Source organism: Myxine glutinosa, chromosome 12 (genome assembly GCF_964187855.1).
Source record: "Myxine glutinosa chromosome 12, kmMyxGlut1.1, whole genome shotgun sequence".
Lineage (NCBI taxonomy): Eukaryota > Metazoa > Chordata > Myxini > Myxiniformes > Myxinidae > Myxine > Myxine glutinosa.
In genome coordinates this window covers 88,400,454-88,423,428 of record NC_136272.1, presented here as the reverse complement: position 1 = coordinate 88,423,428, position 22,975 = coordinate 88,400,454, and the positions used below count along the sequence as shown (strand labels likewise).

Sequence of the window (22,975 nt, the reverse complement as noted above, 5' to 3'; positions counted from 1 at the left end):
ACTGGGGAAAGTTGGGGAGTATTGGAGAAAATAGGGGAATATTTACAAGCGGATATGGAGGCCAAATTCCATATTCGCAACAATATGATGAAAAGAACATGTATATTTTAGAGCAATATCACAGTACATTTCCTACATGATGTTTCGTCAATTTTCAATTTCTCAAAACCTCTTGGTATACAACATTTCTGGTTTTCTTACTTGCTTGGTTTTCCAACCCTCGAGCAGCCCACGTACAGCTGGCCATGGGAAGTACCCGGCATTGCCGGGCAGGGGAAGGGAGGGGAGGAGGAAGAGGAGGGGAACGGAACGGGGGGGAGGGGAGGGGAGGAGAGGGTGGGGAGGGGAGAATAGGAGGGGAGGGGCGAAGAGGGGGGGAGGGAAGAAGAGGGGGGGAGGGAAGAAGAGGAGGGAGGGGGAGGAGGAGAGGGGAGAAGAGGAGGAGAGGGGAGAAGAGGAGGAAGGGGGAGGAGGAGAGGGGAGGGGGAGGGGGGAGGTGAGGGGAGGGGGGAGGGGAGAGGGAGTGGAGGAGGAGGGGGGAGGGGGAGGGGAGGGGAGGGGGAGGGGGGAGGTGAGGGGGAGGGGAGGTGAGGGGGGAGGACAGGGGGGGAGGGGAGGGAGGAGGGGCGGAGGGGGAGGGGGAGGGGGGAGGGAGAGGTGAGAAGGGGGAGGGGAGGGGAGGGGAGAATGGCTAGCTTGGCAAGCGATGGCAGGCTTTTTACTTTTATTTTTACCTCAATGAGGGCTATATATATAGTCCGTGCTTGGAGCCTTCAAGTTCAACATAAAGTTTTTTAATGAAAAATAATGCAGATGTATAACAATCCACCAATGCAAGTTCAGAAATGAATGCAGATCCTTTACTTTGCGATACAAACGCAATTCCCGCCATTTCCACTCACGATCGAAGCCTCCACAGTGAGCGCGCCTCTTCTTCCTCCTACAACTTCGTCTCACTTCTTTCACTCAAAATGCACGAAATTCTGCCGCATGAAATTATGTAGAGGCCTCGTCGGGGGGATATAAGGTAGATAAGGAAGGCGTTGTAACAGAAGAATCAAAATAAAAGTGGAAGAACATAAGGAAATGGGAGCTATTCTGGACCCACAGCCAAACCCGACAAACCATTGCAATACACCCCGAACGTCTAGCGCCGCCACAAACTACACCATGGAATTGCAGCTGGCGCGGTTTTTTTAAACCATTGATATTAAAATAAAACGTAGCCTAAAACCACCGGGATTTTATGCCGATTCCGAATCTGTGTCTAAAACTTTTTTCCGATGTGTAGTTCTTGAGTTATAAGCGGACATCCAGACAGACACACACACACACACAGACACTCCTCCTTTATATATCGAGATTGTTCTGCACAAACAGGCCTGCAGCACGGTGACAGCCAACGGATCCCACAGGAGCAGCCTACGAACGTGCTGTTACGGCTTCGCCTTCAAGTTGAGCTGCTTAGCCTGTTGAATAGTTCGTTTAGGTTTACCCACAATTTTTTTTGTTAATTCTCCACTGCGGCCTATTTGACCTGTTGCTCCATGCAGGTTGCAACACATTTCTCATTTCGATTCCAATTCTGCTCATAGTTTCACTGTCGTTTAACCAAAGGACAGACATCGGTGTTTCCCAACCCCTCCCACAATCCGTTCATCCCAACACCCGTTCACCCCAACCACCACCAGTTCACCCCCCACCAACCGTTCACCCCAACCCCCCCCCCCCCCAACCACCCATTCACCCCAACCTCCCCCTCCCATCCCAACCCCACGTCCCCACCCCTGGGGCATGAACCAGGGATCATCCAAAAAAAAAAAATCATTGCATATTTCATGCGTCTCCCAATGTTGATTGCATCTACAAAGTTTCAGGAAAAAATATGTATAAAATGCGCTCGTAATTGCATTTTTCGGTATTTCACATTTTAACCCCGCCTCAGGGGCAGGGCCAAAATGACACTGCTCTTGCACCTTCCACGTGGTGATCATAACTACCAAGTTTGGTGAATTTATGCACAACAATTTAGGAAGAGATAGCATGACAAACAAACATACAGACAGATGGAGCCGATTACAATACACCCCCGTTCAAAAAGTGTGGGGATAATAATACGAGTCACCACATAATTTTGGGCCATGATAATGAACGCAGATTGTTGAGCAAAAAACATCATTGGGATTAAAAGCATCATCTTCTTGAAAGCTTCTTCACTTGATTCCCTCTGCTGGTGCTTCATATTACAATGTTAAAGAAACCAAAGGTGAGCATGGAACAATTTTTTTGGGGAAATAAAAAAGTCAATCCTTACCAGCTGACCTTCCAACAAAAGCAGAACATTTCAATGGACACTTTATCCCTGTTTGAAGAAACAGGAACAAATTATTAGTCACAAACACGATTAGCAAACAAACAATAACTGACTCAACAGCTAGCCACAGCAAATTGCAAGCAATTACAAAATACTCTTGGATTCATTCACCAATAATATGTGGCAGTTGTGGACCAATGATGTTGGTTATCTCATAGACAACAGGTATGGTCTGGGTGGCATTCAGGACAATGCCGTCTTCGTTAAATTCGTCTTCAAATGCAAATTTCTCGTATACAAACTGGTCAGGACTGGCTCCGAGTGTCTACATGCAAGTAAAGGCACCACAATCAATGTCAAATTCACAATACACTTGGAACATTTCAAAGCCTGTTCTCGGAATTAAATGTTTCCAATGCCAAATGTCCAAATACCTATTTGATGCAAAAGAATGTTTTTCTTTATCATGACTGAACAATGTGGGGATTCAAAAGTTAGCCCAGGTTTCTTAATACAGTCGTATCATTTTCGTAATAATAATAATAATAATAACAACGTTAATAATAATGATACAGTAAATCTGATTGTAACACTGCAATCCCTTTGTCGTAACTGCACTGCAAAGTTACTGGATTGAAGCGGTGTTTGGTTGGTTCATGGTTGGCTCGAAAGATATGGAATAAACCAGTATCACTTTGTAATCTCTTCCCTTCCAAAGTGACAGACAGCTTAGAGACTTAAAGTACTATAAAAAATTTAATACTTAAACAATTTGCTAACTGGTATCCCCAACCCAGGTTGGAAGAGCTCTTAAGCTAAAGTATCAAACAAGCCCGGCTACGCCGCTGTTAGACTTTCGGTCTTGTTTTTATATACCACTCAGTTAATGAAAAATTTGTCACTAATACAACAAAGTTTGCCAGGATATATGATGCAAAAAAAAATGTTCACCTTATCTGAACCATTCAATTCATGAAGATAGCTTATGGAGCCACAGTCAATATTGATACTTGAGTTCCTCTCACCAATAAATAAATGATCAGGAAATTACTCTCACACTTTACTAAAAATCAGAAAAATGAAGCATCATAATGTCATGGAGTAGAGGAAATTCAACAAAGGTTGTTTGCTTTTTGGGGGGGAGGCTCATCAGCTCATTGTTGATTCTGTATTCATTATGAAAACAGACAAGCAATTAAACATCATAAAATAATGGATGTCAAGTTAATCGAGATGAAGAGCAAACATAAATCAGTAAATGTAATAATTCAAATTTCAACTTGGTACCACTCACCTTGTCACTGAAGGGGAGGTCTTCTGTCTGGCACTGCTCGGAGACCGCTGCCGCAATGCGTGCAACATTGCAGAACTCCGCACATTCAAGAAGTTGGTCTATTCGATAGCAAAGTGTCAGATGAGAAAATGCTGCTAAAATTACTTCATACACAATGTGAAAGGAAAGGGTGCGTCACAGGTCACGTTACCCCCAGAAATATTGCATGCATGTTTATATGTAGGGTGTGCATGTGCATGTGTGTGTATATATGTATATGTGTATATATATATTGTTACATTTATGGGGGGTAGGCAATGGAATACCTTAGCCCAGGTAGATTGTATCGGGTAAAGGGCTCCGTATGTCGCATAGCCACCTTCCTGTAACTAAGTTGGGCTGGATGTCGCGTAAGTGTACATTTGTCTCCATGCAAGGAACTATGCTAATTAGTTAGGGTATAAGGTAACTTTCCCTGTATGTAGTCACCTCTGTGGTTTCCCCTTTGTTCCTTATGACACTTGCAACACCAGCCATGCATTCCGCACCTCCACTAAACAACATAATCGCCGACCAGAGCTGAACACTACCTTTGACACCACCAGCCGAGTCATCTCAAGAGGCGGCAATAAGGGCCGTGAGACCCTGCCCCGAAAGGTGATGATTGGTCATGGCCATAGACTGATGCGATGGCGCTCGTTGATTGGCGCGCGCATGACGTCATCATAGAACATTCCAGGACGAGGGGCAAAAAGGCAAAGTGACCACCAATTTTTCTCTCTTATTTTTTCTCTCTCGCGGTCTGAGCTTGGTCACGCCGATCTCTGTCTTTCTCTGTCTCTCTCTCTCTGTCTGTCTCTGTCTGTCTGTCTGTCTCTCTCTCTCTCTGTCTGTCTGTCTGTCTCTCTCTCTCTCTCTGGTGGGAGGCGGATGCATCTTTCTCTCTGATGCCGGTGGTGCTGGCTTTGTGACGGTTGTGCTCCATGCCGTGTGCGCCTGAGAGACCTCGGCGCTTTGTGGAGCGTGAGACGGTGGAGGAGAGAGCTTTTGCTGCCTCAAGCGGGTGGCTGGCTGCGGCGCGAGGTCACGCCATTGTGCGTTTCCCGCGCAAGGGCTCGGGGACCATCCGACGGCCAACAGGGTTCAAAGGCCGCTTGAGGAGACCAGAGCTGAGTACAAACAACCGCTACGCACCACATTTATTTTTGCTTTCGTTATTTCACCCTGTGTCTGTATTTGAGTCTGTTTGGAGACGTCTCAATTTAGGAATTTGGTGTTACCTTTTTATCGTGTTGCATTTATTTTTCCATTTCGTGTCTGTCTTGTTTACCCTGTCGTGAGTTCAAGGACACCAAAGTGAAACCCGTGCAAGTAAGCATTGTCATCCTCCACCCCCGCGCGTGCAAAAGGCACCACCATAGTTTGGGTGAACGCCTCGGAGTTAAAGCTCGGTTGGCCATCCGTCACCCAGGGGTGCTAACCCCAGGGACACGACTATATATATTGTTGCGGTTTTGAAATAAAGGTTAATTTCCCCTCTAAGTTAGTTACACCACAACATGTAGCCTCGCGATAGTTCAGTTATTTCTTCGTAAATGTAAGCGTAGCCCTTTCCTGTGTTTAGTTTTGCGTTGAGTAGGCTCGTGAGATTAGGTGTTCTTATGGCGCTTTGGTTTTGGTTTAGCGCTGAAATACCACGCGGCAGGCCTGAACAAGTCGACCGAGGCCAAAGGAAGGCGGAGCAGGAGGAGCCATCGGTAAGCACGAGCCGCCAATCAGAGCTCAAGAGGTGGTGGCGGCGGCGTGGCGTCACAGGGCGTGGTGAGAAGGATCGAGGATGTTCCAGAAGGTTCGGGGGGCATAGCTATAAAACCCGCTGCACAAAAGTCCTCGACAGGACTGAAGCGAGGACTTGCACGGGGGGACTTGCATGAGGACTTGATGCGAGAGAGAAAGACGAGCGGTGAAGGGCTTGCACGAGACCTCACGTGCACTAACCAGCTCAGAGGATTGAGAAAGAGGAGTTGGCATCGTGTGAGAACTGTACAGATACGTGGGTGCAGCCAGACGCGCATGAACCAATATACAGTGCATTTGAGACGCGCGAGTGAGAACGGCTGAGTCATCGCCAGCCGTGCTAAAAGTCCCGCCCTTTGCCGTTCCGCCCCATCACCTGCCTTGTTCGGGAGACGCGCTAAGAGTTCCTGCCGTCGCCTGCCACCATCTTCACGGGACGTGCGGGGACCGTGGAGAGCCGGACGGGGACCGTCTCTGGACGACCACGTCGACGCGTTGGGGAACATCTACCCATCTGCAATTCCCTGTGTGAGTGTGAGACGGTCCCGTTGTCCAAGGGATAACTTAAGATTGTCTAAGGTTGCTCTGTGTCTCTGCATCCCTGATCATTGTAAATACGTGTGGGAATAATTAAAACCAGTGTTCTTCCTTTTCCTGATTCAATCGTTCCTGTGATTTCCTCATTGACTAAGCGTGGCACGAGCACAAACGCTCCAATCGGGTTCCAACATCAAGGTAACTGCGCGGTCCACGTGTACGCAATCCGCTCGGCGTACTCACATCACATGTGGTTCGTGCAAGGCTTGCGACCTCGCTTCCAGGGCAGCACGGGGAATTAGGTACGAGCGAGAAGTGGTCCCGAGACCCGACTCCGCGTTCGTCCGGAAGGGACGTTGCAAGTCTCGGTTCCGCCAGGCCCAGCAAGAACAAGGCGATTAATCCCCCCTTTTGTAAGGGGAAGTAGGGCGGCATAGAACCGCAACAATATATTTATATATATATATATATTGTTACAGACGCGGCTTTTAGATGTTATATTGACCGAGCGGTGGTGTATTTAACCGCGTCCGAACAGTTACTCCCCGATTAAAACCCGATTCCACCCGACGTTGACCAGATCGCCCCACAGACATTCAATCGGGAAATCTCTAAAGCGACCGAAAGAGAATGAAAAAGAAGAAGAAGAAGAATAATACGGCGGAAGAACAGATTTTATTATACACACACAAGCAATGGATGGAAGAAGCAGCAACACAGCGAATCCTTATCTTACACTATTCATTTTTACTTAGCCCCAAGACAAACGAGCAGGACAGGACGTTCACACTTACACCGGGGATAATGCAGGCAGGTAGGGCTTGAGATGGATCGCTTGAGAGGCAGGCAAGGTCGGGAGGCCGCCGTTCGCAATTCCTCGCGGTTTTGGCGGGAAACCCTCCGTCGTGTATCCGCTGTGGTCGACGGCACGCGCTGGTTCGGCACACCTGCTCCTCTCTTGGGGTGGAGCCGTCTCCCTCCTTTCAGCGTGTCTCTCCAAAGCTGGTCTCCTTGCCGAGTACCTCTCCTCTTTGGCTTGGAGCGTTTCGCATCTCACCGCCTCTCTTTGGTGCAGCCTCTTTGCTCCTCTCCCAGGGTCATCTCCAGCTCATCTCGTAAAGCAGTCCCTTGCAGTCGCTTTTATCACCTCGAGCGAAATCAAGCCGCCGACTCCGAGGGCACGCCTACCGGGTCACTCACCGCGGTGTTGATTGGCTGTTAGGGCTGGCTCACTCCTTCCCTCTTATGACGAGGTGGAGACACGCCTTTCTTCCCCAACCTTACCTCGTGGCCAATGGTGGTTTGAAGAAAACCGGCCAAAATGCGGCAGGCAATTGGAAGGGAGGTTTTGGGGAAATTGGAAGGGCCTACGCTTATTTTGTTTGATACAATGCAAAGTCAATCTAGTGGGAAAACACATACTTAGCCTACATGGAATAAGGAAATACACTATTTAAAAGATATATCGTGACCTGCGTGTACATTTCATGCAATTAACTAGGACGCTGACTGCGACCATTATTTACATTAACAGGGTGTTACCGTACCTTTTGTAACGTTCACATTGTAACGTTCACATTGTAACGTTTTCACATTCGTTACACTTCCTCCAAAATTGTTACACTTCTCAAAAACCGTTACACTTCTCAAATTCGTTACACACTTCTCAAAATCGTTACACTGCACCCCCCTTTCTTCAGGTCCGTCCTCGGGCCTATTAAACTTTAACTTGGTGTGACACGTAGGTGTAATTCCCTCTACAATTAACCTGACCCTGAGTGTGACAATTTTAAAACACAAATAAGTATGTCCCCCTATTGCATTGCATCCTGTCTAACAGACTCAAGCCCACAGCTAACCGAATTACGGAATTATTCTCAACCTATACATTTACGATGGGGAGCATTATTTACAATGACGTGATTTCTTATTTACAACGCAACCCAGGACCTGCGTTTTCTTTTTTCTTTTTAGGGAACAAGAGAAAGAAATTCCTGTTGGGAGGGAGGAGACAGCACGCATTGCATCGATGCACCAGTACCAATACCACCAAAGCACCCAAAAGCACCAAACACCACAAAGCACCACAAAGCACCCAAAAGCACCATCCAGTGCGCAGTCACCATGGCTCATAATAAACACAACAAAACAACTGGTGGTGGTCTTCTCTTTCTCTGCTGGGCCGATGTTCTTCCCGACGTCTTCTGGCTTCATGCGGCCTAGTTGGAAATAATAAAAAGCACAACTTGTGTCCATTTTTATTTAGGGCCTCAGGGGCCAACTAAGGGTGGTCCACCTGTTTGGCATAGGTGCCACCTTACCGAGGTCCGCAAGCAGGATTCCCTGGCCACTATGGCCGGTCTCCAACAGAGGTGCCCTGCCCCAGAACCTGGGGTCCATCAAGTGGTACTTGGCCGCAGAACAGCGGTCCATACAGTGGTACATCAACGCAATGCATGCTGGTTCTGGGAATCTCGGGCGCACAATGGCCACCTCACGCACGCTCCCATCGGCACCCAATGGCGCACAGGTCATGTGGGAGACAAAAGAAAGACAATTGAGCGAGGGGTAAGGTCACAAGGGTGCACGTCAATAAGGCAATGCAAGGTGAAATGCGTACGGAGAGCGAAGTGAGAAAGCTCGTCCCTACCGTACGTCACCCCCCTGCCACCTACCCTACCCTTACCCCATATGTACAAAAAATCTACTCATTTACAAATTCGTCACTACTGTCACGTCTTCCCCATATTTCCCCTATACCAAATTCGTCTCCACAATCCCTTTACTTCAAAATTTGCCATCACCAATTCATCATCAATCCTCATAAGGAGGGAGAGATGGAATTACGCACAATGTCACACCCACGTCATGATGCGTCTCACAATCCAAACATTTGCATCATAAAAAATAATCAAAACATGGCATGGTGTGGAGTACCTGTCACCTCAGGTGAGTGGATGCAGATGGTGCGAGGAGATCCTTCATCCTAACTATCCTCTAAATGACTTTAACACACTTTACACTACCCGGGGTCTTTCCCTGCCAATCCATTGGCCAACTTACACTATGGGTTCTAATAACCAATTCCCATTGGCCAAACTGTGGTGCTTCTCAATTTGGGGTCTCACTCCCCCGATTCATCTCCCGGTGCTCTCGCACAATTTCTGGGCTGCGACGTGTACCTCTCCCAACAGGTCTACCCACCTGCACACCTCCACCACTGTAGTTGCCACCCGAGCTTACCTAGCTCCTCACCCTAACCTAACTACCTGGGGAGAGCCCCTCTCCTGGCTCTGTCACCCCATGGTGCCCTCTGGCACTGGGCTACCCGGGTCCGTCCTCCGGATCCTCGGGCCCCATCCACAACAACTACTACCGGCTCCCAGAGCCCACCTGCGGCCTCACCTGGCCGACATCCTCACAGTGGTGGGGTGCCCAAACCAACTACTCACACTAACAGGCTACACGCCCAGCCATTTCCACAACACCAACGCACCCATCCACATACCATTCTGTCACCCGCACCACAGATGCCAATATCCAACCACAATTTACCTGTACCCTCTACCTAACACTTACACTACCCGCCCCGGGTATCCGTGATGGGGGTCCACTCTTCCCCCATTCACACCTTCGCACCATCCACTCCACTCCACAATTTCCACCATTCTCACTCCACGACCATCCATTCCAATACTCCAGATATTCCACACTACCATTTATTCCACACAGCCACATACACCTGTTCTTCATTCACCTGTCGTTGCACACCTGTGCAATCATACCTGGTGCCACCTGCACCCTCCTTTCTTCCTGGACCATTTGGTCAACACAACACGCAATCACCACTACTCCCTCATACACTGCTCCATTCACCTGTTCAGTTGCACACCTGTGCAATCACACCTGTTCAATCACACCTGTTCAATCCTCACACACACGGCATCATCTCAGCTAACTACTCCCCTCTGAAACTTGCGCTTCCCAGTCGTCCCTTTAAACTATTGCGCTCCCACGTCATTATCATCCACACTAAACTACCTGCGTCCCCACTACAGGTATCAGTCACTAACTAAACTTAACGTTACCTAATGTCATCTTCTAGGGCCCTATCAATATAACCTAACCCACCCGGGCTAGTTTTCACTGCCATACACCCCATAATCTATAGCTCCTTTGCCCCCCCTATGGGAAGGGTGGCAGGGATGCCCCCCTTACCCACCGGGCCCATCGCTCACTACCAATTTTGCACATCAAATTTCAACAAATCAAAAATTTTGCCAATCACTACCCATCATCTGCCAATCATTACTGCCCATCCTTTGCCAATCATCAAATTTTGTTTTTTTCTAATTTTGGGTCCAAAACACTAACCTCATCACCCAGTCTACTCACTAATGCCTCTCGGTGCGCCAATTCCTGTCCAAAGCCCGGCTTCGTAAAGCCGAGCAATGAATGCGGGTTGTTTGGTGCCAGCGGCTGGATACGTCCGGCACTCGGTGCAGGGAAGGAGGTTTACCCGGCCCGAGATCCCATGCACCTTCTCGGCACGGAGCCATCCCATGGCTCGATCTCGACCTGCCGGAATGCCTCAACAAAAAGTGGTCGCCATGACGACCCTTCCTATCCAGCCGCCCGCTCCGCCTAGTGGAGCACGGACGCGGCCGTTCAAAGCGAGGCCCAGCACGCACCGAGGGCCCGATTCGGCTAAAAGTCGCTCTAACCGCTAACCCGTTTAACGTCGATGCTTCACCTGCATGCTTACACCCCGCAGCCCGTTCCTTGCTCACACATCCAGCCGTTTCCATGCTCCTCGTACCTTTCCTTACACACCTCGGTACACTCATTCCACTCACAGCCTTGGTCACACACCTGACCACCGAGCACCTTGGCACACATTCGTCGCTCGCACACCTCACCAACACACCTCTTCGCGCCCCCTCCGCGGTCACCTCCTCTGTGACAATCACAGGTGTGCCCTCACTCGCACACCCAACCACGTGCCTCACTACCAATTCCAGCGTGCATTCCCACTCACGCTCTACCATTCCAGGTGTGCTTCCTTTCTCACCTGTCACAACCAACTCACGCTCCGTGTCACTCTTACTACTCTCACCACCACTCTTGACAACGCACTCACCCTTACTCCCGACAGCGCACTCACCCTTACTCCCGACAGCGCACTCTTTCCCCATGCACCTGTCCGTCACACACCTTTCTCGCACACCCTCTCCCGTTACATCCTCTGTAACACTCACCACACCGCGCTTCCATGTGCTCCCTCGCACACGCGCTACGACCGACTCACTCACTCTCGCCAGCACCCTCACTCCTTGGCACGCACTTTTTCCTCACACACCCCAGAGTCGGACTTTCTCGTACACCTCCTTTTTCGCACACCAGACCTGTCGCACACTTCACCAACGGCCTCTCACGAACACCCGGGTCCATCTCGACCCCCAAGCTTCTTAAATCCCCTGGCGCATCATACGCACGACCATATTGGTCACCACTTACACCGGGTCCTCTTCCTCTTCGCTTCTCCTCCCTCACCTGCGAATCCCTCATCCGGTTAATGAGCACATCATCACGATCCGAACACAGACTTCGGACCAATTCTTTTATCTCCTCTTTTATCTCTTTCTTATCCCCTCTCCGTCGCTTCTTAATTTCGCTCACCCCTTCTTCCACTTCTTCTAATTTCTGCTTCACCTCCTTTATTCCCCGGTACGTCTCCTCAAGCTCGTCCTCCAAGGCTACCTTGACCGTTTCCATGTGCGTCCTCACCTGCCGGTCCTTCGTCTCCATTACCTCTGTCACCTCGTCCAACCTCGTTGTCAGTCCCTCACGTACCATCTGACATTCCCTCTTCGTCGCTATCAAGTCGTCTTTTAGTTCTTTCTGTGTCGCTTTTAAACCTCCTAATACCACAGTGTTCCTTTGAACCTGCTCCGTTACTTCTTTTTGTCCCTCCGTCAGCTGTTCCACCTCCTGCGTCAACTCCTCTATACCCCCTTGCAATTTTACAGTCCCCTTTCTCACCTCCTTCTCCATGCGCTCCTTACAGTGCCTCACCTCCTCGCGCACTCCTCACTCACACCTCTTCTGATCTCCTCTCCCATCACTTGCATCTCCTGCCCAGATGCCACCCTCATCTGCTCCATTTCCTCCCTGTGAGCATCCAGTTTGGTTTCTACCCCCATTCTGACCCCCTCTATCCGCTGCTCCATTTGTTTAACTTCCCTTTCCGCTTGGTCCCTCATGTCCCTCAATTTGCCTTCCATACTGTTTTCTAACCCCTCTAACCCCTTTTGCATCCCTTCCATTTGATTCTCTTGAGCGGCCATTCTGTTTTCTACCCCCATTAACCCATTTCTCACCTCTTTTATCCCGTTGTCTAACCCCTCAAAATTATTGTCTAACTTCCCAAATTTCTTGTCTAACTCCTCAAAATTATTGTCTAACTTCCCAAATTTCTTGTCTAACTCCTCAAAATTATTGTCTAACATCCCAAATTTCTTGTCTAACCCCTCACCGGTACCCCTCGCTTCGTCCCTCATTACCCCCATTTGGTTTCCCATTACCCCCATTTGGCCCTCCAATCGCTCACCCTGAGCATCCATCCGGTTCCCCATTTGTCCCATTTTGGCTTCTAGCCTGTCCATAAGGGCCCCCATTTGCAACATAAAAAGGTTCGAATCCACCTGCGGCGCTACCACGGTCGCGGGCGCCGTGGCCATCTGCGAGGCGCCATTTTGCGCGCCCGCACCCTCGTGCGTGACGACGCTATTTTGCGAATCTGCTACCCTCACTGCTTCGCTCTCCTCTTGTCCCTCAATTTGGTCCTGGATCGACCCTGCCTCACTCTCTTCTACCGGAACCCAGCCGGCTTGGTCTGCCATAGCGCGACTTTCAAAATTCGGGTTTTTATTTTTTTTTGTAAAACACAATCAAATTTCGCTGTTATAATTTCGAGCGCGTGAAACGCGCTCCGGATCGAATCCCACTTCCCGACACCAAATGTTACAGACGCGGTTGTGGATGTTGGTTTACCGAGCGGTTTGGTATGACCGCGTCTGCACAGTTTACCCGATTATACTCGAACGTTGGCCGAGTCGCGCTACGCTAAATCAATTGAGCAAAGGACACAACGGCTGGGTTAAATGACACGACACCAGGGGTACAGTTCTCAAGACCTCCGGAGGAGGTTATAATATTTCGGAACGTTGAGATTACAAGGACAAGAGGGACAGCATAGGAAGGTAGGCACTTAATCACGGTCTTATAGTAACCCCGACAGACCACAGATAAACAGGACAAGACTGACTCACACCGGGATTGATGGCAAGGAAGGGCAGGTAGTCGGTGGACAGCACAAGGTGCACCTTGTGCTCAGGGACAGGATAGCGCGGCCCAAAAGATGCAGGGAGGTCTCTCAGCGCTCGGAGGTGGCGTCTGGTTCTCTTCACTTCAAGCTCGGGGCGCATCTCACATCACGTCCGGTAAGTGGCTGCGTATATCCAGCGGGGAGTGACACGCCCTCGGCTCGTTAGCTCCGCCCCAGATGGAATCGGCCCGCCGCTTCTTATTGGGTGCGGGGGGGTTACCGGGCTCTGCCCTTGACGAGGAGCTGACAGGCAGCCCCTTCGTGGTAACCCCGTCGTCGGAGCACATGGGCAATGGCGGCTAACCAAGCCGGTGTGAGGACGCACACTCCCCGCGCGCTGTTGTTGTAGTTGTTGTTGTTCCATGAGGAAGATGGGAGGAGGTATGGGGAGGTCCTAAACTCACTACTGGTGCCATACAATCACATTATGGTGCAACGAAGTCAGAATTAATGGAAACGAGTCCTTAACTGACATAGACTAAGAATAACTAGCAAGAGGTCCTATAGTTGTCTACGTGAGATGCGGTGAACCTGGGCACGACAGTTAATGGGGGAAAAAGGGGAAGGTCGGTTCTACAGAGTGTTGTTTACAGACAATGGGACTAGGGAATGGGGGATTGGGGATAGTTGGGGAGTATTGGGGAAATAGGGGAATATTTACAAGCGGATATGGAGGCCAAATCCCATATCCGCAACAATATATATATATATATATACTAGCTTGGCTCGGCTCTCTACGCTTGCCTCACCACGCGCCGTTACAAAGGAACGGGCTTGTTTTAGCTGAGGATAATGACTGTACCTGAGTTGCTGTGTTGTCATGATTTACACCAATCATAATACAAACAATTATTTTGCACAAATTTATTTGTAGTGTTGGTGATATTAAATTTTTATCGGCAATTTCGGGTTGAAGATTTAGGATGAAAAAAACAATTAAAAAAGGAACCCCTCAGCACATACATATGGGAGCGGTAGGTGCAGACTGGAAGTTTGGGACGATTACACCTCACCACCACGTAATTCAAAACACCTCACCACCACGTAATTCAAAACACCTCACCACCACGTAATTCAAAACACCTCACCACCACGTAATTCAAAACACCTCACGACCACGTAATTCAAAACACCTCACCACCACGTAATTCAAAACACCTCACCACCACGTAATTCAAAACACCTCACCACCACGTAATTCAAAACACCTCACCACCACGTAATTCAAAACACCTCACCACCACGTAATTCAAAACACCTCACCACCACGTAATTCAAAACACCTCACCACCACGTAATTCAAAACACCTCACCACCACGTAATTCAAAACACCTCACCACCACGTAATTCAAAACACCTCACCACCACGTAATTCAAAACACCTCACCGCCACATAATTCAAAACACCTCACCACCACGAAATTAAAAAAAACCTCACCGCCAAGTAATTCAAAACACCTCATCACCAACTAATTCAAAACACCTCACCACCACATAATTCAAAACACCTCACCACAACATAATTCAAAACACCTCACCACCAAGTAATTCAAAACACCTCACCATCACATAATTCAAAACACGTCACCACCACATAATTCAAAATACCTCACCCCCACGTGATTCAAAACCACCACCACCACGTTATTAAAAACACTTCAAAACAACGGAAACAATAGGTTCATGGAGTAGTTCAGTGACAACAGACACTGCCCAGATGTATAGATATATAGATAAATGACTGTACCTGAGTTGCTGTGTTGTCATGGTTTGCACCAATCATAATGCAAACAATCAATGCACAAATGTATTTGTAATATACGTGATATTACATTTTATAAACAATTGAAGTTGAAAACTTAAGTTGAAATAAAAGTTGGACAAAAAAAATTCCCCAAAAAATTCCCCCTCCCAAAACATAAAATTGGAAATTTTTTCCAAAAAAAAATCCCTTCGGACATACCGACAGGAGAGATAGGGGCATACCAGAAGTTTGGTAGGATTTCACAAAAGTTTTTTGAAAAAGAAACATTTTATTCACCATGGTGAGTTCGTTGCAATGAGTCATGTCTCCATTTTTTCTGTTCAGCACTTTCGGAGATATGGAGGTGCAAATTTTTTCGGTTTTTCCAAGATGGCGGCCGAACCACGTGACTGAAGACGTCATCATTAACATATTTTATTCCCCATTGAGTTCTTTACAATGATCCATGTCTCAATTTTTTCTGTTCAGCACTTTCGGATATGGAGGTGATAACATTTTCGTTTTTTCCAAGATGGCGGCCGAACTAGGTGACCTATGACGTCATCATTAACATATTTTATTCCCCATGGAGAGTTCTTCACAATGAGCCATGTCTCAATTTTTTCTTTTCAACACTTTTGGGGATATGGAGATGCAAAAATTTTCGGTTTTTCCAAGATGGCGGCCGAACCACGTGGCTGATGACGTCATCATTAACATATTTTATTCCCCATGGAGAGTTCTTTCCAATGACCCTTGTCTCATTTTTTTATGTTCAGCACTTTCGGAGATATAGAGGTACAAAGTTTTTCGGTTCTTCCAAGATGGCGGCCGAACCACGTGGCCAATGACGTCATCAATTGGGCACAGTATATTAGAGGGGCAAGACAAATACGTTTGCAAAGTTTGGCGATTCTACGTGCAACGGTGTAGACGTAGTGCTGCAAACAGACAAACAGACAGCCAGACAGACAAACGAACAGATCAACATACTTGCCGGAATCTTTTCCGGCAAGTAACAAATGAACACATCAACATACTTGCCGGAATCTTTTCCGGCAAGTAACAAACACACAAACGAACAGATCAACATACCTGCCGGAATCTTTTCCGGCAAGTAACAAACAAACAGGGGTGAAAACATAACCTCCATCCACCTTCGAAACAAAAATCCTCAATAAAATATACAAAGTACGTACTGCAGATCAGGTCAAGAAGACCACTTCCCATTTTGCCCTTCTGACAGAGCCAATTGAAAGTGTACAATGCATGAGGTGGAACATGTTTTGTTAGTTCCAGTCACCTGGACTGCAGGAGCATAGGGCAAGTCGGCTCAGTTCCAGGATCTCCAGTGGAAGGTTGAGACCTGAAGAGACTTCCACGAGCCCACCTCGTTCCAGCATTTTGCAGAGAGTGAGCCCCGCAGACATTAGGACACGGGTGACACCATCACCTCTGTGAGACTCTGGCAGAGCTCTGCAAAAACCAATCCATCCCTCGTCATTATGAATCATCTATATGTTTATATGTTAAGTGATGAAGGGAAAAGTAAATAAACAACTGAAAATTGGGAAAAGGAAAATGGGGTGTGTGGTTAATATGTAGATGGGGACTGCAAGGTCCTGTGATGTCATGGGGACCGCAAGGCTAACCCCCGCTCTTGCAGGGAAAATTGCCTTAAAATGCCTGTTGGTTAAAATGTAGATGGCCCCTTATGTTAGGCCCATATAGTCCAAGAGCATTAGCTCAAAAATAGGACCAACCCAGAAGTAATTAATTAATTAATAATTAAGAACCAACCAAAGCTGAAAATTTCAGTAATGTTCCATGTTATCATGAGAAACAACATACCCAAAGCCTCCATTTTAGAACAACAGTCATAATGTATTAAAACTACATTGTGCTTTCACATGAAAATAAAAAATTTGAAAAATTCTATTTTTCCCATAAAAGAAAAAATATTTGACATATTGACTTGATATCTCACAGTTGAGTAGATACCGTCAGCTTGTAGCGTACAACATATATTTGACATGCATCAACTCGTACCACAAACTATCAAGTTGGCCAACGCAGGAGATACTCACTGGCTTGTGGGAAATGTTGGCGATGTTACGCATCGGCCGTCACGGAGGGCGTATGCATATAGGTAGATAGCATCGAGAGGTGGTGTTTATGACAAAAGCAGGGTGGAACTGCTTCCTTTCATTAATTTAGATCCCAATTGCCTTTGGACTTTGCCCAAAAGGAGTGTGAAAAACAAAGTATACTCATGTCCTGCAACATTCAATCAGTCTCTTCATATTAAGACAACAGATTGTTGGAATTCAAAGGTGGCATCCTTCCACTTACACAGGTCTTACATGGGTTCCACTGGGAATATCTATATATCCATACAGTTGTGGGCCCCGCTATTCGCAGTTCCGTTGTTCCCGGGTTCCATGTACTCACGGTTGATAAATTGTGACCTGCTTCTCTATTCGCGGCCCTATGTCCCGTGTATTCACGGTTTATTAAAGACGCAAAAAAAAAATTCGCAAGCCGTGAGCATGGCACAATTATAAAAACCCATCTTTCACCAGCCATGCACAAAGCAGCCGGACAACAAAACATCTTCTATGAGCCACACTCATGACCATCTTCTACATTTGCAGTGCTGTGCTTCGCATTTTCCCGACTTCCGCGGCCAAGCGAGCTTCGTGGGGGATGTCCCATCATTCACACTGTGAATAGCTACACGTGATATCCCGCCGTTCACATGGTAAACATTGCTTCAGGGGATGCTTCGCGGAATATCCCGCCATTCACACTGTGAATAGTTTCACGTGAAATCTCGCCATATGTTTAAAAAAAACACCTTTAGAGGTGGTTTTTCATATGTTTGAAAAAACGAATTAAGTTGGATATGTAGGTTGTGGGGAAAAGTACATTTTAAATTAACTATCACCTGCAGAGGCGCAGACCCATTTTCACTTTTCTCAAAGAGAAGGCATGCAAGACGATTTCCCCAACCACCTCCACTTCTTCAAAGCTCAACAAAGATCCAAAAAACATGAGCTTCTCCAAAGACGAACATGAAATAGGTCCTTGCCGAGGACCATTGCCATGGCATGCAGGGATGCTTTCATTATTCCGGTTTGTGAAAAACGCTCCAATTGTGCTGGTTAATAGGGCATAGCGGCAGGTGGGGTCATCATACTTGCTGCATGATAGGAACACCTTGAAATTGTTCTGCGGGAGAAGAAGAGACCGACTGCTAAGTTGTTGGAATTAACAGTGGAGCAATGTTCATCTTTAAACGGCAACAAAATGCAAACCTGGAGTTTAGCAATCGAGTCCATCATGTGCAGCTGCTGTTTGAGCTCAAACCGTGTATGATCATCTGCAAACAGTTGAATTCAATTCACAAAACTGGTTTTGAAAGTAACACATTATTTACACACTACAATGAAGCAAACAATTGTGAAGTTTAAAGGAACAACCTGTGTGGGCCACCATAAATGTCAACACATGTACACAGTGACGGGTCAGCAATTTTTCTCGAGTCTAAAGGGTAGAGGAGGAAAAAATACGAGTATTAAAGACAAATTAAACTGCACGACTTCGACTAGACATGTGAACACAGTATGCAGCATTGAGGACACTTGTACTCCCATTGGCAATTGGCCTGTCATGTCATGACAATATTTACCCGTCATGACTGCTGACCTTTTACACCGATATCTAATCAGTTCATCTTTGCCTCATAAAATATAATTACTCAAAGTTTGGCCAAAATCCCATCAATGGTTTCACAAGTTAGCACAGTAACAATTTTTATTTAATGGGATCTCTGACATTTGACCTCTTGACCCCATAACCGAAGGAGTTAATCTTTGCATTATACATACTTGTACCAAGTTTGACTTGCATTCTTTCAGCCATTCTTAAGTTATCACGGCAACAAAAACTTATCATGGACGGACGGACAGCAGGACAGACGACCAGAAAACATAACACCTCTGGTGACTTCTTCGGGAGAGGCATAAAAAAGGTCCAACATCAGAATTGCCAGATTAACAAACAACAATAAAAAAAATAAAAAAATAAACAAGAAATATGTCATGCATAGCACGATGCTTGCAAAATCCCAAAAATAAGTTGTTGACCTTTGGTCTATGTTGACCTTTTGGCCTCAAACATAATTGGTGGTTGAATTCAGTGATCTGTTATGCAAATCCTCTTCAAATTTCAAATCAATCGGATGAAAATTGAGGATTTTAGAAATTGTACACAAGTTGTTGACCTTTGGCCGATGTTGACCTCTTTGCCGAGGTTGACCTCAAGAATAATTGGTGTTTGAATTCAGTGATCTGACATACAAATCCTCTTCAAATTTCAAGTCGATTGGATAAATTTGATTGGATAATTTGAGGATTTTAGAAATTCCACCTTAAGGTGTTGACCTTTTGCCTATGTCGACCTTTTGACCTAAGTTGACCTCAAAAATAATTGGTGGTTGAATTCAGTGATCCGATATGCAAATCCTCTTCAAATTTCAAATCAATTCAATGAAAATTGAGGATTTTAGAAACTTGACGAAGTTGTTGACCTTTGGCCTATGTTGACCTTTTGACTTCAAAATGAATAGGCTTCTTCCTTATGACCAACTCTACCATTTGGCAAAGTTTCATAAATATCAGTTTCAAATTGTGACCTGTAGGCGATTAACATACAAACAGACAGACACACTAACAGACAGAACAATGCACAAGACCAATCGATATACAGTCATACCCCGTTTTATGCCATTTCGACCTACTTCAAATCCGACTTTACGCCACTCTTCTAGAGTACATTGCAGTTCAGCGAACGTCATTATGTGCGACTTTAGGTCACTCATACGGACGTGGGAAAATTTTTTTTCCTTAAAAATATATTTAAAATAAATAAAATAGTACATAAATTAACAATAAAATAAGCTAAAAAAACAATTTAAAATACAATAAAAAGCACATTTAAAAAATAATAAAATGTACGTACAGTATACTGTACGTACGCGCAACTGCTGGTTCTTATTCAAAACAGAGGCGACGTACAGTATTCCTTTACTGTGTCTGTGTTAGCCATGGGTCCTAAGCAGGATAATGCTAGTGTTTCCAAGCGTAATGTGGTTACGATGGAAGAGAAGTTAAATCTGATTAAAAGGTATGAAAAAGGTGAAAAAGTGTCGGTGCTAGCGCATAGACCTTATCGCAAATCGGAACCGCAATGCATCATGGGATCGGAAAGGGGCAATAGCACCGCTGGCGGTCGCTGTCACTTTGACAGACTGCTTGGTATTACACCGAGCCGAACAATTTCATACATTTCCAAACCTACAGGAGGAAACACGTCGGACAAAAAAATTGTAAACATTGCAGACAAGTTCCAGCCCGGCGATATTTGTATGGCTTGTACCGGCGAGGTTTCAACATTCAGGAACTGTTCTTGCATAAGCAGGTTGTTTCTCTTCTCCAATGGGAACCCCCCTTTCCCTCAAATATTTCTTTAAATCGCTGGATTTTAATGCCAAAAAACGCTGAATTTCTTTCACATTAGCCATCTTCCTTTCCGTAAACACAGCGTGGATCGTAGACAAATGCTTCCTCTTCTGGGTTCGTGTTTACCTTTGCCCCCTTTTCGATCCCATCATGCTTTGCGGTGGAGCACCCTCTGTTGATATTTACCGATTCATGATAAGGTCTATGCCTTAGGGCTGCCACGGTCGACGGTATCGACCATCATTCATGATAGGGAACGTATTCTCGCATACGTCACTGAAAAAGCGCTGCCGGCTTAGACTGCTAAAATGTGTGTTTGTGTTCAGAAGAGACTGTTTAAGGTGAATAACATAATCTTATTAATTTTATTTATTACTCTTTACAAATTCATTTATTAATTGTGTTCATTACTAGCCTGGTGTTGGCTTAGCGGTTAGGGTGCCGGCTTGGGATCCTAGGATCCTGGGTTCGAATCCCGGTCGATCGCTGAATTAACACCAGGGGGGTTGACTCGGCCTGTCATCCTTCCGAGGTCGGCAAATTGAGTACCAGCTTGCTGGGATGAATGATCACGGTGTGTACCCCGGTTTAGAATAGGTACACCGTATCCCTGCGCATGGTAAGAGCGTGACCAAGAGTTGGCGTCAGGAAGGGCATCCGGCCATAAAAACATTGCCTCAAACAGGGAACCATGATTGTCACGATTGTAATGGGGCCCGCAAGGCTAACCCCCGCTCTAGCAGGGAAAATGGCCTTAAAACGATCATTCATTCATATTCATTCAATTGTGTTCATTACTCATTAAAAAATATGACTAAAATGTGTTTGTAATGTTCTTTAAGGTTTAGCGATGGTGATATCCTTTCGCGAGTTATTTACTCTAGTTTCACGGTGTTTGTCTTCATTTTAAGGCTTTTTTTTTTGTTTTGTTTTTTTGTATACAAGATCGAGGCTCGTGAAAGAGCTAAAAGGCATCACGCCCGGTTTACGTCAAAAACCGAGTTACGTCACGGCTTATGGAACCAATTAATGACATAGGCCGGGGTATTACTGTACTTGAAAACCAATATACGATTTTCTCAAGTAAAAGGTTTTTTTTTTAACGGAAGAGACCAGTTTAGCATGTTTATATCCGATATTATAGCATAGAAAAGAGGGGCTGATTTTAAATTCATATAAGTTAAAGCAAAAATGTTCTGACATTTTCTAAATTGAAGCAAGTGTAAAAATTTTTTTTAATCAATAATGTTTTTCTTTTTTAATGTGATTTTTCCGCCACAAAGCCTTTAAGGCCGCTCGAGGTAAAATAATTCCCCAAAATAATTCCAAAGAGCTGCAAGAATAACTAAAACAATGCACATTTAAAATTTAAGTCTTCTTGAACCAAATAAAACTATTTTCTTGCTGTCAAAAGTACAGTACTGTATTCATGAATCACCTCCAAATTGGCTGTTGGCGTTGGGTCTTTCAAGTGTAGTGGGTACTCCAACTCAATAATCACCCTTGAAACAAATCGCCGCCCAGTCGATAAAGCTATCGACACAGCCAGGGAGTAAAACAAGTCCAAACTCTCTTCTCCCTGTAGTGATGGAAATAAAGACAAATTGTATCATATCAGCTGTCAGAAAAATATCAAATATGGTTGGCCTGTTTATCTTCCCATTTCAAGCTGTTCTTATGGATTTGAAGCTGTGCTCAAGGAACCCAGATTCAAACCTCATTCACCATGTGTTTGTTCATCAACTAATGTCTGTAATTTATGGAAAGGTACACTGATGTCTACCAATGCCTATCCCACATGTGATTTATGTAGAAGCTCCTTAATGGGCTGAAGTATACATACACACACACCTTGCTGCATATGCTCAGGATGTATTCCTGGAAAAAGAGTGCTAATCAAAAATGTACTAACAGGGGTCATTGTACAATTGTTCATATGGAGATGCCCCCTGACTGTTATTTCTGATGCATGAGCGATATATAAAGGCGTCAGCACAAATAATAATATATGGTAAACATATTATTTTATAAATACTGCAATACACATGGTAAACAGTTTGGGGAATTCAGCAGCAACCTTATCCATTTAAAGACCTGAGAGCCATTCAAAGACCGTACGGACGTTAGAATTTATGTATGCACACATCAGCGTCATGTCACAATGTGTCAGAGTTGCTCCTTTTGTATAATTTACCCTTTCTGACTACAAACTCACCTCCTAACTGGTGATCAGCAGGGTAGAGACAATATTTGTTGCTCACAAATAGTGCAGGATTTGCTGTTGGGACACTCAAACTGTGCCTTGCTGACTCAAAGTTGGTGGGTTCAGAATGTATAAAATATATATACATATATATATACATATATATATATATATATATATATATATATATATATATA

At 45.8% G+C, this 22,975-nt stretch overlaps 1 protein-coding gene across 2 annotated transcripts in view; it reads right to left on the bottom strand.

The window, feature by feature from the left end:
* The window catches only part of KNTC1 (kinetochore associated 1), a 390,864-nt gene that overhangs the window by 183,109 nt on the left and 184,780 nt on the right, over positions 1-22,975 (bottom strand). For both annotated transcript variants that reach the window (XM_078766073.1, XM_078766075.1), the window contains exons 31-38: positions 22,014-22,154; positions 18,536-18,599; positions 18,371-18,435; positions 18,001-18,284; positions 16,357-16,529; positions 3,609-3,706; positions 2,486-2,639; positions 2,315-2,362 (exon numbers count right to left, since the gene is read on the bottom strand). In XM_078766073.1, the coding sequence (XP_078622199.1) occupies positions 2,315-2,362; positions 2,486-2,639; positions 3,609-3,706; positions 16,357-16,529; positions 18,001-18,284; positions 18,371-18,435; positions 18,536-18,599; positions 22,014-22,154 (1,027 nt within the window). The remainder of the gene's footprint in view (positions 1-2,314; positions 2,363-2,485; positions 2,640-3,608; positions 3,707-16,356; positions 16,530-18,000; positions 18,285-18,370; positions 18,436-18,535; positions 18,600-22,013; positions 22,155-22,975) is intronic.